Raw genomic sequence first — 16,413 nt, 5'->3', positions numbered from 1 at the left:
GTATGGTGATAGATGGTTACTAGATTTATCATGGTGATCACATTGTAAGACATATAAATGTCGAATCACTATGTTGTACCCTTGAAACTAATATAATACAGGGTAGGGCAAAAGAAGGTTTATAGTTATGAGCACGTGAAACAGTTTATTCTTGCATTATTATTATTAATTATTGTATTATTTTTCATACACATAATTGTAAACCTTTTGCTCCTCCCTGTATTGCATGTCAACTACGCTTTGATAAAAAAATAAATTTATCACATGATGAATCCTTTAAAAAACAAAAAACCTTAAGTGAAACAAGCCAGTCACAAAAGACCATATTTTACATGATTATATTTATATGAAATATAGTTTAGTGATTGCCTAGGGCTAGAGAAGGTGGAGGAATGGGGGGTGAGTACTAATGGGTATTGAGTTTCTTTTTGGAAATGACAAAAATGTTCTAAAATTAGATTATGGTGGTGGCTGCACAACTCTGTGAATATGCTAAAATCCACTAAAGTGTACAGTTTAAATGGGTGAATTCTATGTGAATTATATCTCAATAAAACCATTAAAAAATAACTCAGGCCCTAACCGGTTTGGCTCAGTGGATGGGGTGTCGGCCTGTGGACTGAAAGGTCCCAGGTTCGATTCTGGCTAAGGGCATGTACCTTGGTTGTGGGCACATCCCCAGTAGTGGGTGTGCAGGAGGCAGCTGATCGATGTTTCTCTCTCATCGATGTTTCCAACTTTCTATCCCTCTCTCTTCCTCTCTGTGAAAAATCAGTAAACTATATTTAAAAAAAAAATAACTCAGAACTGTACACCTGAAAAAAAAGATAAAAGGGGCACAAGAACTTTTAAATAAAAAGGTTAAATTGCAAAGTGCAAACATAGAACAAAAAGGGCACTTTTAAATACATTCAGAACAAAAAGTTGAATGAGGAAGAAACAGGTCTCTGCCCTGTGCCAGCAGTATCCTATATAATAAAAGCCAAATGTGCAAATTGTCCCCTCGGGCGTTCATTCAACTGTGAGACCTGGAGTTCAACCGCTTGCTATGACGTGCGCTGACCATCAGGGGGCGGCGCAGAACATGGCAGGTGTCAGCGATGTGACGCTGGCAGCGGGTGTCAGTGGAGGTGCTACTGGCCTGGATGGGCCCCCCAATGAGAGTGGGACCGTGGTGGGATGGTGGAGCAGGTGAGCGGGCGGCACCAGGCCAAGGCGGGTACGAGCAGGGGCCCGATCACCCCACTGACCACCCTGCAGACAGTGACCAGCAGCAGTGGTGGGGGGCAGGGCCACCACACAGCTCCCAGGTGCTGAGGGCCCTGGGCGGCTGACCCTGATCGATTGCCCCGCAGGCGGGATGGTGGAGCAGGTGAGGGGGTAGTGCCAGGTCAAGGCGGGGCTGTGGGGCTGGGAGGCTGGGGGTGCGAGCTGGGGCCCAATCTCTGCAGGCCACCTGGAGGGACCCCACCTGTGCACGAATTCATGCATTGGGCCTCTAGTAATACTGATAAATGACGAAGAGGTAAAATTCCTCAATTACTATATTTGCTTTTGCTTCTCAAATCCTGGGGAAACTGAAGCCCAATATGAGTAAAGAGGTAGTAAGACCTCAACTACTTTAATAAAAGTTCAAACATCTTGGACCAGATGAATTCTAGCCAAGGAAACTAAGAGTAATTCAAATGAGAGTGCTGAAGCTATATCAAAGATCTTCGAGAAATCATGGAGAAAGATGTTCAAGAAGATTGGGCAGATATAATTTCAACATTAACAAAAAAGAGGTAAAAGTTAATTCCATAAATTTCAGATATTTATATTTGTATATTTGATACATATTCTAGATTATAAAAGGATTGCTTGCAGTAAGATAGAAACAGAAGAATGAGCATTAGAAGCCAACTTGAATTCACTAAGAAGTTGACGTAAGCTAATCTTTATTTCTTTTTGTATTGTTACTAAGTTGGTGGCTATGAGAAATATGGTAGACATAGTTAGCAAGGCATTTGATGAAATCTTTTATGAGATCCTTAAGTACAAAACTGAGAAATAGGAGCTGGTTAATTTTCATTAGGTAGATTAATAATCGCTTAAAAGACGATTCCCACAGCATGCAGATTACCATGCTAGATGAAGATTTCTAACAGCAAACACCATTGTTGTCCTAGCCTTAGAAGTTTCACCATGTATATCCAACAACTTACTAGTAAATGAAGATACAGAAGCCAAACTGATGAAGTTTATGTGACAACATCTGGGAAGAATAGTGAATAGTTGAGGATATTGATTTTAATTGTAAGTAGTTGGGAATAAAACAAAACAAAACAAAAACAAAAACAGAAACTTGCCTGGACCAGATGAAATCAAACCAAGGGCCAGACCCAAATCTCATACCTAATTAGAAAATGAGTGTAAGGGAAAGAAACAATTTTTCAACTATTTCTGAAATCAGCCTCAAGCTTGAATTGTAGGTACTATTAGCTTGTGACCTGAAATATCCCAGTCAAAACACCAACAATACCAATAGGAGGACTAGAAGTTTTTATCTACAACTGTGGCCTTAATTATTCTCACCCTCTTTTAAACGATCCCCTTCAGCCTTGGTTTTCTTTTGTCTTTCTGATCCAGCAAGGTCTACAAGATGCAGTTTGGAGCGAAAGCTGCTACCCCTGTGATAATGACAGGAAGACACAAGTGAGAATAGTACACAATCTTAAGGATACCTGAGTATCAAAGTTGACTTGCCAGCTCTTCTTTTCTTTCAAGTCAGCCAAAATGGCCCCAAATGTTACTAGTGCTCAGAGTATGGATGTCAGATATTTGTCAAATCAATTAAAGAGGCAACCTAATAATCAACTTCAGCAGAACTAACATTAAAAATCTTGACTCTTTAAATTGTAACTTACTTGTCACTCTTCTTTCTTTGCTCTATGGAGATTGTAAAGATGGCATGAGACCGGGATGACTGGGAGTTCATAGCTGTGGAGGCCACAGTCCTACAGTTGTTGCCTTGTTCCAAACAGGAAACGGTATCCTGGGCAACTAAAACAGTCTTCTCAGTGAGTCCCACAATCTAATTCAGAGAAGGAAAAAAAAATTCCCTTATGATTCATACATAAATACTTCATCAGAAATATAAGAATTGTTGGTTTAAAAAATGCATTGATGTCCCAGTACAATCTTAATAAATGGAATAGTCATGATTTTATCTAGCAACTCTGATCATTGTGATCCCTGGAAACCAAAGTCATGATCAATGTGATCCCTGCAAACCAAGGTCTCCAATCTCCACTAGGGGCTTCCAAAACAAAGATGCCAGCCAATACTAGATCTAGAAAAGATCTCTAGATTTTAGGGTAGCAATGGATACGGTGCCTTTCAGGGAGCCCCAAGTGAAGGACAGCAAGGGCAAACAGCAATGCTATTTCTCTTTGCAACTTTCTCTTCTATGTAACCCTAGGCTCCTCCTTATACCTTTGATCTGTTTTTATTTTTTTGTGTTGTTTTAAAATATATTTTTTATTGATTTCAGAGAGGAAGGGAGAGGGAGAGAGATAGAAACATCAATGATGAGAATCACTGATCGGCTGCCTCCTGCACACCCCCTACTGGGGATCGAGCCCACAACCCAGGCATGTGCCCTGACCTGGAATCAAACCTGGGACCCTTCAATCTGCAGGCCGATGCTCTATCCACTGAGCCAAACCGGCCAGGGCACCTCTGATCTGTTTTAAACCTCATTTTTTCACTGGGGGAAATTGCATGGCAGTTTCCACTGGATTAGGAAGCCAGAAAAACAAGGGCCTAGGCTTGGTACTATGTCTAGCTATGAGTGTTTATACAAGTTAAAATCTCTTGGAGCCTCTGGAGATGGAACTAGAGTAAGTCCCTGCTATCCTCAGTATGCTATGATTTTATTACCCCACCAGAGGCCCAGTGCATGAATTCGTGCATGGGTGGGATCTGGCCGGCCTACCCCAATGGGGGCCGATCAGGGCCAGGCTGGAGTGGGGGAGGGACCACGGGACATTGGCCGGCCAGCCCCGCCCCTAATGGGGGTGAGGGGGGCCAATCAGAGGTGGGGCCAGCTGGGGGAAGGAGCCAAAGGAGGTTGGGGGGGGCGATCGGGGCCCGGATTGGGCTGGTTGGCTGCCGCAGTGCGCGTCATAGCAACTGGTTGTTCTATCATTCCGGTCGCTTGGCTTTTATATATACAGTGGGGCCTTGACTTACGAGTTTAATTCGTTCCGTGACGGAGCTCATAACTCAAATTACTCGTATGTCAAATCAACAGTGAACAAGTGAGACACATGATGCTGGGCTGATGTTGTGGCATTCACTGTGATGTTCGCTGCGCCAACTATCAGTGGGGTATCTGAAGCTGGCTCTTAACCCGAATTTTAGCTCTCAACTCAAAGCAAAAAATCAGCAGAGAGATGGCTCGTATCTCGAAAAACTCATTAGTCGGGACACTCGTAAGTCAAGGCCCTACTGTATATATTAGAGGCCTGATGCACAAAATTTGTGCAAGAGTAGCCCTTCCTTTCCCCAGCTGCCAGTACTGGCTTCCCTCTGGCATCCAGACTGGGGCTTCCCTCCGGCTGCCAGCAGGCACCTGGGACCCGGGCTTCCCTTGCAGCCCAGCTTTGTTCGGAAGGATGTCTGGTCTAATTAGCATATTACGCTTTTATTATTATAGATAGCTCCCAAATCTACATTGGCACCTTGATTACTAGTCTTCTGTTTATAATTGTCTGCTACTTACACTTTGAAATCAGTAAATTATAAACCAAACTCATTTTCCTCCCACCAATACTGATTCTATCCACTCCTCCATTTCTATTAATAATCTGTATTCTCAAAACCTCAGCTTTATCTTCAATTCCTCTATATCTTATCTATCACCAACTCCTAGTCGTTCTTTTTTTCCCTAGTCATTCTTCTTTTGAATCCATTGCTTCCTTTTCCTTTCTACTTGCCTAGTCCAGGCCCATATTACTTCATGCCGGAAAAAAAAGGCAGTTTCCCAAATTGGCTTTTCTCATCCTAGTCTTTCTCCTTTTCAATCCATTTCTGTTTAGTCTTCCTAAAAAACTTGTTTCCTAAAATTTCATCAAACTACAAAGCCTCGTGGTAGATAATGAGGCTAACATCCAGGAGTTAACTTAGCTGGAGAGATAAACACGTTAAGATAAAGAATTGGTAAAAGTAGCCACAGCAAACCTTCATTCAGAAGTATTAAATAGCTTATAGAGTATTCACAGGAATAGAAACTAAATTCTTTAATCTGGATTCATCATCTGATCCTAACATATCTCCTATTACTTCCAAACCCATATCCCTGAATTCAGACTGACTGGTCTAGTCTTATTACCCTTAGGAGTATATTTTCTACTTTCCTGCTTAACTTATTCTTTACTACAAGAATACCCTTATTCTTTTCTCTACTGACTTACATTCATCCCAATTGAAAAATATTTACAAACTTGTCCTTACTCACCCCAATCTGAGTCCAAAATCTACACATCTTTGTATTGCAAATTTCACCTCAAATAATGCTTGGCATTTAATTCCTGTTTTAGCATGGGGCATATAAAATATCTTGGAATCCAATCAAGAGCTACGTCACTACCAACATTCTTTTTGGTGATAGCATGCATTTTGTCCAGGTTATCCCCACTATCCAAACCTATCCTCTGTATTCCAAGCTTATCAGGCTTTCAAATATGTCTGATCCTTTAAGCCTTGCTTTAGCACTTGGCTAATGGCTTAAGGACCCAAAAGGGGAATAAAAAAACAGAAGCACAAGCACCTGCCCCTCAGGTACCTGTACCCTAAACCTTCAATTTTCTGTGCAGGGAAGAGAGAAAGGAGAGAAAGATGGGTAAACTTATTTTACGAAGCTTTCCCACATCTGTACTACCTATTCTCATCCATTTCTAGCCTCAGAGTCTCCACTCCTGAATACTCAAATTGGTGCTAAACCCAAACTCTGCCTGTTTTCAACACTGGCTTCTGGATTTGGCCCACTCCCAGATACAAAACTCCCAACCTTGCCTCAAATTTTCTGTTCAGCTATATCTCCACATCCTGCATCTATACCATATGATGGAAACCTCTCAAATAAGTAATTGCTTTTTTCCTATGGTACTTATGAATTTGAAAAAGGTTATATTATTTAACTTTTTAATTTTTAAATATCATCCCAGACCCTAGCACAATGTCTATTCTAGTGTTGTCCAACAGAATTTTCAGACCATGGATAAGTTCTGTATCTGTGCTGTCCAATACCGTAGCTACTAGCCACACGTAACTATTAAGCCCTGATGTGTGGCTGGTGTGACTAAGGGACTGAATTTTAAATGTTAGTCAATTTTAGTTCATTTAGGTTTAAATAGCCATTTGTGGCTAGTGGCAACTGAACTGGACAGCCCAGCCTTAGAACTCTATAAATAGTTAATAAATATTTAATTGATATTAGCATTCCTTGAAGAGGTAACAGGAAGGTGATAATACATCCTCCCCACAAGAGATCCCATGTAGGAATTCTAGATTAACAAAGGGAATTAGGACCACACAAAATCTGAAAGATGTTAGTAGTCATTTAAAAACCACAGTGGTAAATAAAAGGTGTTGAGTGTTTCCTTCCACGACTCGCGTGGAGTAGGGTTCGGTATCTGAAAAAGGAGCCGCACAGCAAATGAGAGAAAAAGACACGAGATAATTTTGCAATATTGGGGGACCAGGCGGCAAGTCCCGAAGGACTTCTCCCTGTGCTCAGGCCTCACCAAGCTTTTATTGATCTGGGATGCACCCATAGCATAGCCCTAGGCAGGTAACCCCCTGCAACAGGCAGACTAGCCCATCAGCAAGGATTTACATAATAATAAATGGGGGAGTAGTTTCAGCTACCACTGTCTGGACAAACAGAGGTGGCGCCTAGCTCTGACCTTTGGGAGGGCTTCAAAGGCACCCAGCCTTGGGGGGGGGGGGGTTTCGGGGAGTTCTCTGTCTATGCTTATCAGATAGTGAAGGCAATAAACAGTTTCCCACAAAAGGGATGTGAATTTTAGTAGTGAGCAACACTTTTAAATAATAACAATAATAATAACAACAACACACATACCTTTATGCCTTCCTTAGGATCCTCTCGTATATTTATTTGAGAGGCTCTCTCACGAGATGAGCACAGAAGATCCAAGATTTCTTCATTGTAAATCTGGTATTGTTGAAAATAAAGTGGTAAAAAATAAGATGTTAATAGTGGTAATCTCGGGGTGGTGGGATCATAGATGATTTTTAAATTCTTTGTGACTTTCTGTATTAAAATATTTTTATCACAAACATATTATGTTTTTAATTAAGAAAAGGACTTTAAACGTATATATAAACATCTGATACTTGCAAGAATGAATTCACACATTACTATAACAAAATTGAGACTGCTCTTTTAAGACAGTCTCTTAGGAATAGCAGACATAACGAAATGTAACATGAGTGCCCAAATTCAATTCTTTGATGGTGTCATAACAGTGTCACCTTCACCCATTTTGTTATACTGTAAGTAATGTGCCCTTAGTAGAGGGTGGAAGTGGGAAGCGAAAGGAAGAACTGACAACTGATTTTTCAACAACAACCAGAACTTTTAAGTATATACAACAGTGTTTAAATAGTAAGTACTATATTTGTTTACCAGTATTAACACATAACAATAATAATAATAATGTATTATTGGATATATTAGCACACAGTAAGCACTATATTTGTTTGCTAGTATTGTTGTTCCTACTATTTAACATACCAGGTTCCTAAGTTATTTTTTCATTTGATTACCTTGGCCACAACGGGGTTAATGAAGATTGAAGAAGGCTAATCTTAATGATTTTTAACTTCCCTTCTTCCAACTCTAAGCCTCCTTTACCTATTAAAATTCAACTTCAGGATGAAGTATTCACATACAATATATAATTGCATGCTTAAATCATATATGTTTAATTATTGCTCCTTAAAGACATCTTATCACTGCTACGGGACCAACCAGAAGCCATAAATTCCCTAAACAAGTGTTTTTGACGTCAGGAGGTTAGATATAACTGGTCAATCTACTTCTATACTGATAGACACTAGAATGAAAACACCTATAAGGGCAGGGACTTTTATCTATTTTGGTCACTGATATAGCCCAATTACTTAGAATAGGGACTATATAACATAGTAGATACTCAAATATCTTTGAATAAACACACTCTATCATCACCTATAAAACTCAATACGTCACCCAAATATTGTAACAGTCTTCATGAATTAGCAGAATTATCACTTAAACCTCAAAACAGTAAAGGAAATCAAATATTTTACTGCAGACTCTATAGGGAATCCATACTAAAGGCCAAATTGGAATTAAAAGAATTCCTATCATCTGTTTATAAGGCAATGCCAATTCTTCTAACAATCAGATTAAACAGACTATTCTGACAACGAGGAAAGAACTGTGTGGAAGCCAGATCCAACGGAGCCAGTAAGTTTTTTCTATCAATTTATTAAAATGTAATTTGCTAAAAATGCAATTTATTAATTTGAGTCATGCCAGGAAAAACCTGATTAGGATTTATTTTTCTACCCAAAGATAAATTTAAACTCAGAATAATTAAAGATAAATCATTTACCTCTAAGTATGACACTTTCAGAGTAAACTCAAAGTCACTCTTCTTAGCAATTTCTTTGAAGAGCAGTCTTATTACCCTAGGGATAACCCCAACTGTAGGTTCATTCTCTTGCTCTGTAGTATATGCACTTCCCATTGAATAGGTTTTTCCAGAGCCAGTCTGTCCATAGGCCAGGATGGTTGCATTGTATCCTGGCAAAACAGAAGTCACATGCATGGTGGTACTCAAATATTTTCATCCAATCAATACACTCCAATTTCCTTCAGTGATTACTTGTAACAAAATTGAGACTGCTCTCTTAAGACAAGGGACTCATGAGTAGCAGACACAGAGTAAAAGCAATATGGGTGTCACGAATTTGCACTGCTCCAAATAAGCAAAGAAGAAAAATACCAAACCCAGAATGTGTGCCCCTCTTGATAGCCCTTAAAAGATAGGAAGTAAAACACTTAAAGATATGACTGAGATCATGAGGATGGCCAAGTCACTGTCAAAGAGCCAGAGTTTTATAATTCTACTTTCTATCTACATCAAACAAGTATAAATTATGGGAATTAAAGTCTTAGAAGCTACATAAACAGAAGGGATTCAAACTTGTATTTCTACGATTAACAGCCTTCATTTTGTTAATACTCACCTAAGGATATTTCTACCATTGATTTTATTTATTTTTTTCCATTGATTTTATTAGAGAGTGGGAGGGAGGGAGGAACATGCCCTTGACCAGGAATCAAACCTGAAACCCTTTGGTGCAAGGGCTGATGCTCTAATCACCAAACCAAACCGGCCAGGGCAAAGTTGCTTACTACAGTCAATGAAAGCATCTACGCCTTATCTAAACTCTCAGACTGCATCTGGACCATATTAACAGGCTCCTCACAGAAATGACATCTTTTTAAGTATGATTCAATTGGATATGTGCCCTTTGCTTTTTTTTTGAAAGAACTTTTTGTATAAATGAAGAACTTAATATTCTGAAAAATCATAAGATGTTAAATTGAGGAACAAAACTGCGGTGAAATAGGCAGATGTGTCCCGAGCCTTGTCCCGGAGCAGATAGGAAGAGCAACTAAATCCAGTAACATCCACCCCAAATTGGCGAAGTGGACACAGCTGGTGAGACAATTTGCAACCAGAAATGGCAGAGGACACCTGGAGAATGGTAAAATCAGGGATCTGGGCTGGAGAGAATTGCAAGACCTCCAAGCCCAGAGGGTCAGAAGGAAGCTGCACGGCACCAAGGCCGTGTCCCTGGGGACAGGCGTAACATCTGACTGTGGAAAGGAAGTCCACAGGGCTGCTGGCAGCAGGGGATTCTAGATCTAAGCCCACAGCCATGAGAAGCTGAGTCCGAAGGAGGCAGCCTAAACTGCCAAAGCCGCACAGTGCCACCCACCCCCATCCAAGGAGCAGCAGCCATGCAAGCAGCCTGCCACTGTCCGAGAAGCAGCAGCCAGGCAAGAAGCCTGCCTCCACCAGCCAGAGGAACCACCACCAACTGAGGATCAGCCACTGCCATGGACACCAGAGGAGCAGCCACTGCCCAAGGAGTGGCTGCTGACCGAGGAGCAGTGCCCACACAACTCGAAACCTAGATCCTTCGGTGAGAGCAAAAATGGGAAGACAAAGAAACCCCCAAGTAAAAAAAAGGAGGAATCGCCAGAAAAGGAACTAAGGGAAACAGAGGATTACAATATGTCAATAAAAGAATTCAGAATGAGGGTCATACAGTTCATGAACTGGATGGATGAAAAAAATCAGCAACTTATGTAAGAATCAAGAGGAAATAGTAATATAGCTGCAATAAAAAACACCATGAAAAGTTTCAACAAGTAGACTAGGAAAAGCAGAGGAATGAATTAGAGAATTAGAAGACAAGGAAGCAAAACACACCCAAAATGAACAGCAATTGGAGAAAAAAAAATGAAAAGATAAGAGGAGAGCCAAAGGGAGCTTTGGGACAACATGAAACAAAGCAACGTATGTAAAATAGGGGTGTAAGAACAACAGGAAGAAGAACAAAGGTTAGAAAACCTATTTGAAGAAATAATGTTAGGAAACTTCCCTGATTTGGGGAAGAAGAAAGTCAAACAAGCACAGAGAGTCGCAAACAAGATGAACCCAAAAAGACCCATACCAAGACATGTCATAATTATGATGGCAAATGTACAAGACAAAGAGATAATCTTAAAGGGTGCAAGAGAGAGACAGAAAGTTACATATAAGGGATCTCCCATTAGATTATCAAATGATTTCTCAACAGAAATACATCAGGCCAGAAAAGAATGGACGGAAATTTACAAAGTGATGCAAAGCAAAGGACTGAATCCAAGAATACTCTATCCAACCAGGCTATCATTCAAAACAAAAGCCTGGGGCGAGATGCCTTCATGGGGGAGGTTTACCAAACATTTAAAGAAGAACTAAAACCTATCCTCCTCAGACTATTCCAAAAAATTCAAGAGGAATGAACACTTCCAAGCTCATTCTATGATGCCAGCATTACCCTAATAACAAAACAACACAAAGAAAATTAGAGACCAATATACCTCATGAACATAGATGCTAAAATCCTTAACAAAATTCTAGCAAATCGGATCCAGCAGTACATCAGAAAGATCATATACCATGACCAAGTAGGACTTATTCCAGGGATGTAAAGATGGTAGAATGTCCGCAAATCAATAAACGTGATATACCACATAAACAAATTGTGAGTTAAAAATCACATACTCGAAGAAACCAAGATGGCGGCATAGGTAAACACCGGAGACTGCTGCCTTGCACAACCACTTCAAAAATAGAACTAAAAGACTGAACGGACATCACCCAGAACCACAGGAAGGCTGGCTGAGGGGAAATTCCACAACTAGTAGGAAAGAGAACAGCATACCGAGACTCAGAGGAGGCGCGGTGCTGAAGTAAAATACAAAGGTGCGGAGGTGCGTACGGAGCGGGCTTGCGGCTGAGGGCGCGGTTGTCGTTTTCAATCGTGAGGGAGTCTCAGGCTCTGGGCTCCAGTTCCGGGCGAGTCTCTGGGGACCCAGACTCAAATGGGACAAACGGGAATGTCTGGCATCGGTTGGAACTCGACGGCAGATTTCGCTCCGAGGTACTTGCAGCAGTTGCTGGGACACTTGAGAGGCAGAGCCTCTGGGGATGGGACTGAGAGCAGCCATAACTGCTCACTCTGCCTGCCCTGTTGATCCCCTGGGACCCGCCCTGCCCAAGCCTTGCAGGGAGGCATTTTCTGGTTAGCCTCAGGCAGAGGCTAGATTAGCGCCACCCTAGAGATCCAGCCCAGAAGTTCTCCCACTGCAAACACAGCTGATTCTCACAGCCAATTGGCCTGGAGGTCAAATCCCTCCCAGTGTTACCTACAACAATCAAGGCTTAGCTACAACAAGACTGAACACAAAGACCACAAGGGGGTGCACCAAGAGTGTCTACCTCAGGTAATTGGGACACTTAGCACAGAAAGCCACTCTATCGACACAGCGAAGCATAAAAAATGCCGAGACAAAGAAACAACACAAATGACAGAAACGGAGGAAACCAGGCTGCTGGATACAGAATTCAAAACCACACTTTTGAAGTCTTTCAAGAGTCTTCTAGAGACTGCTGATAAACTTAATGAGATGTACAAGAAATCTAATGAGACCCTCGATGTTGTGATGAAGGACCAACTAGAAATTAAGCATACACTGACTGAAATAAAGAATATTATACAGACTCCCAACAGCAGACCAGAGGATCGCAAGATTCAAGTCAAAGATTTGAAATACGAAGAAGCAAAAAACACCCAACCGGAAAAGCAAAATGAAAAAAGAATCCAAAAATACAAAGATAGTGTAAGGAGCCTTTGGGACAGCTTCAAGCGTACCAACATCAGAATTATAGGGGTGCCAGAAGATGAGAGAGACCAAGATATTGAAAACCTATTTGAAGAAATAATGACAGAAAACTTCCCCTACCTGGTGAAAGAAATTGACTTACAAGTCCAGGAAGCACAGAGATCCCCAAACAAAAGGAATCCAAAGAGGACCACACCAAGACACATCATAATTAAAATGCCAAGAGCAAAAGACAAAGAGAGAATCTTAAAAGCAGCAAGAGAAAGAAACTCAGTTACCTATAAGGGAATACCTATACGACTGTCAGCTGATTTCTCAACAGAAACTTTGCAGGCCAGAAGGGAGTGGCAAGAAATATTCAAAGTGATGAATACCAAAAACCTACAACCAAGATTACTTTATCCAGCAAAGCTGTCATTCAGAATTGAAGGTCAGATCAAGAGCTTCACAGATAAGGAAAAGCTAAAGGAGTTCATCACCACCAAACCAGGATTATATGAAATGCTGAAAGGTATCCTTTAAGAAGAGGAAGAAGTAGAAAAAGGTAAAGATACAAAGTATGAACAACAAATATGCATCTATCAACAAGTGAATCTAAGAATCAAGTGAATAAATAATCTGATGAACAGAATGAACTGGTGATTATAATAGAATCAGGGACATAGAAAGGGAATGGACTGACTATTCTTGGGGGGGAAAGGGGTGTGGGGGATGGGGAAAGAGACTGGACAAAAATCGTGCACCTATGGATGAGGACAGTGGGTGGGGAGTGAGGGCAGAGGGTGGGGTGGGAACTGGGAGGGGAGTTATGGGGGGGAAAAAAGAGGAACAAATGTAATAATCTGAACAATAAAGATTTAATTTAAAAAAATCATCACATCGTCATATCAATTGATGCAGAAAAAGCATCTGACAAAATCCAACACCCTTTCTTAATAAAAACCCTCAGCAAAATGAGAAAAGAGGAATCATACCTCAACATAATAATAGTCTTATATGACAAACCTACAGCTAACATCATACTCAATGGGCAAAAATCAAAACCATTTCCCCTAAGAACAGGAAAGAGACAGAGATGCCCACTTTCACCACTCCTGTTCAACATAGTACTGGAAGTGCTAGCCATAGCAATTAGACAAGATGAAGAAATAAAAAGGTATCCAATTTAGAAAAGAAGATGAAAAACTGTCATTATTCGCAGATGACATGATACTATACATAGAAAACCCTAAAGACTCCATCAAAAAATTATTAGACTTAATAAATGAATTCGGCAATGTAGCAGGATACAAAATTAATGCCAAGAAATCTATGGCATTTTTAAGTTCACACCAATAGTGAACTTACAGAAAGAGAGATTTAAAAAAACAGACAACAACAATCCATTTACCACTGCACCAAAATAATTAAGGTACCTAGGAATAAATTTAACTAAGGAGGTAAAAGATCTGTACTCAGAAAACTACAGGACACTGAAAAAAGAGATAGAGGAAGACATATACAGATGGAAGAACATACCATGCTCATGGACTGGTAATATCATCATCATTAAAATGTCCACACTACCCAAAGCAATCTATAGATTCAATTTACTCCCCATTAAAATACCAATGGCTTATTTTACAGACCTAGAACGAACTCTCCAAAAATTCATCTGGAATAAAAAAAGACCCAGAATAGCTGCAGCGATTCTGAGAAAGAACAACAAAGTAGGAGGGATCTCAATACCAGATATCAAGCCATATTACAAAGACACTGTTCTCAAAACTGCTTGGTACTGGCACAAGAACAGACATATAGATCAATGGAATAGAATAGAGAACCCAGAAAGTGACCCAATCCACTATGCTCAATTAATATTTGACAAAGGAGGCAAGAGCATATAATGGAGACAAGACAGTCTCTTCAATATTGTGTTGGGAAAGTTGGACAGATACATGCTAAAAATAAACTAGTCCACCAACTTACACCATACACAAAAATAAACTCAAAATGGATAAAGGACTTAAACGTAATATGGGAGACCATAAAAATCTTAGAGGAATCCACAGGCAGCAAAATCTCAGACATATGCCGAAGCAATACCTTCACCGATACAGCTCCTAGGGCAATGGAAACTAAAGAGGAAGTAAACAAATGGGACTACATAAAAATAAAAAGCTTTTGCACAACAAAAGAAACCGTCAACAAAATAACAAGAAAGCCCACTGCATGGGAGAACGTATTTGCCAATGTTATCTCCGATAGGGGTTTATCCTCCAACATTTATAGGGAACTCATACAACTTAACAAAAGAAAGTTAAACAACACAATCAAAAAATGGGCAACGGACTTAAATACTTTTTGAAAGAGGTCATAAGGAAGGCCAAGTGACATGAAAACATGCTCAAAGTCACTAATCATCCAAGAGATGCAAATCAAAACGACAATATGGTACCATCTCACACCTATCAGAATGGCTATCATCATCAAATCAACAAACGAGAAGTGTTGGCGAGGATGTGGAGGAAAGGAACCGTTGTGCACTGCTGGTGGGAATGCAAACTGGTGCAGCCACTGTGGAGAACAGTATGGAGTTTCCTCAAAAAACTAAAAATGAAACTCCCATTTGACCCAGTGATTACACTTCTAGGAAAATATCCCAAGAAACTAGAAACACCTATCAGAAAGGATATATGCAACCCTATGTTCATAGCAGCACAATTTAACATAACGATTTGGAAACAGCCTAAGTGCCCATAAGCAGATGAGATGATTAAAAAACTGTAGTACATCTACACCATGGAATACTACACTGCTGTAAAAAGGAAGGAACTCCTACCATATGTAACAGCATGGATGGACCTGGAGCGCATTATGCTAAGTGAAATAAGCCAGTCAGAGAAAGATAAATATCACATGATCTCACTCATTTGTGGAATATAATGAACAAAGTGATGAGCAAAAACAGATCCAGAGACAGAGAAGCATGGATCAGACCGTCAAACCTCAGAGGGAAGGTAGAGGAGGGTGGGGGTAAGGGGGAGAGATTAACCACCAAAGGACTTGTATGCATGCATATAAGCATAACCAATGGACACAGACACTAGGCAGATGAGGGCATGAGTGGGGGGATGTGAGGGGGGGCACAATGGGGTGATAAGGACACATATGTAATACCTTAATCAATAAAGAAAAAAAAAGATGTTAAATTGAGATTTTTACTAGTAGAATGCTAGTATCACCTCGTATGGTATAGTATGGCATGACTATGGGTCAAGAGAACAACATTCCATAATCTTCTGCAATACTACAGTATAGTAATAACTGGGGAAACCAAGTTGCAGCACTTTTTTACAAAGCACGCTGTGGTATTGAGAGTTCAGAGTACAAGAAGGTAGTGTTGAGCTAACTGAAAAATACTAGTTTGTCTTGCAGAGCAATATTAACAAAACACATGTACATTGGAATCATTTTCTACATTATATTGCTTCTAAAGACTATAATTTAATTATCATAGTTTCCCAACTTAAAAATATGAAAGTAGAAGTATAGTACTCTTACTAAGCTGTAGAGGTACATTCTAAGGAAGATGCCCAGACAGTGAAGGCTTTGGAAACCATTTTTTTTCAGGAATGGCTAAAGGAAAGGAAAGATGGTTAATGGGAAGATAATTAGAATTTGGTCTTCCAAATATGTAAATAGGAAAAAGATTAACTTTTTACTGGAGAAACTTGGCAGATAACACCTTAATCAAATGATCAAAATGAACATCAGGATGTGAGGGCCATCTGGCTGCAACATCTGTCACACCATTGATCACACCATTGATTTGGCTGATCTGGCTGGGTAGGCAGGTGTCCTCTTCCTCCCTCACTGCTCCATGTGCATCCTTCCAGAAGCTGCAAGCTTGG

The 16,413-nt window shown here is 40.3% G+C and overlaps 1 protein-coding gene across 1 annotated transcript in view; it reads right to left on the bottom strand.

The window, feature by feature from the left end:
• KIF4A (kinesin family member 4A) overlaps window positions 1-16,413 on the bottom strand; it is a 177,614-nt gene that overhangs the window by 158,399 nt on the left and 2,802 nt on the right. The window contains exons 5-8 of the mRNA XM_081080846.1: window positions 8,667-8,857; window positions 7,127-7,219; window positions 2,907-3,073; window positions 2,575-2,669 (exon numbers count right to left, since the gene is read on the bottom strand). Of these exons, the coding sequence (XP_080936972.1) occupies window positions 2,575-2,669; window positions 2,907-3,073; window positions 7,127-7,219; window positions 8,667-8,857 (546 nt within the window). The remainder of the gene's footprint in view (window positions 1-2,574; window positions 2,670-2,906; window positions 3,074-7,126; window positions 7,220-8,666; window positions 8,858-16,413) is intronic.

The sequence above is a fragment of the Myotis nattereri genome, assembly GCF_964212035.1.
Source record: "Myotis nattereri genome assembly, chromosome: X".
NCBI lineage: Eukaryota > Metazoa > Chordata > Mammalia > Chiroptera > Vespertilionidae > Myotis > Myotis nattereri.
Note: the sequence above shows the minus strand (reverse complement) of the source record. Positions and strands in the feature narration are given on the sequence as shown.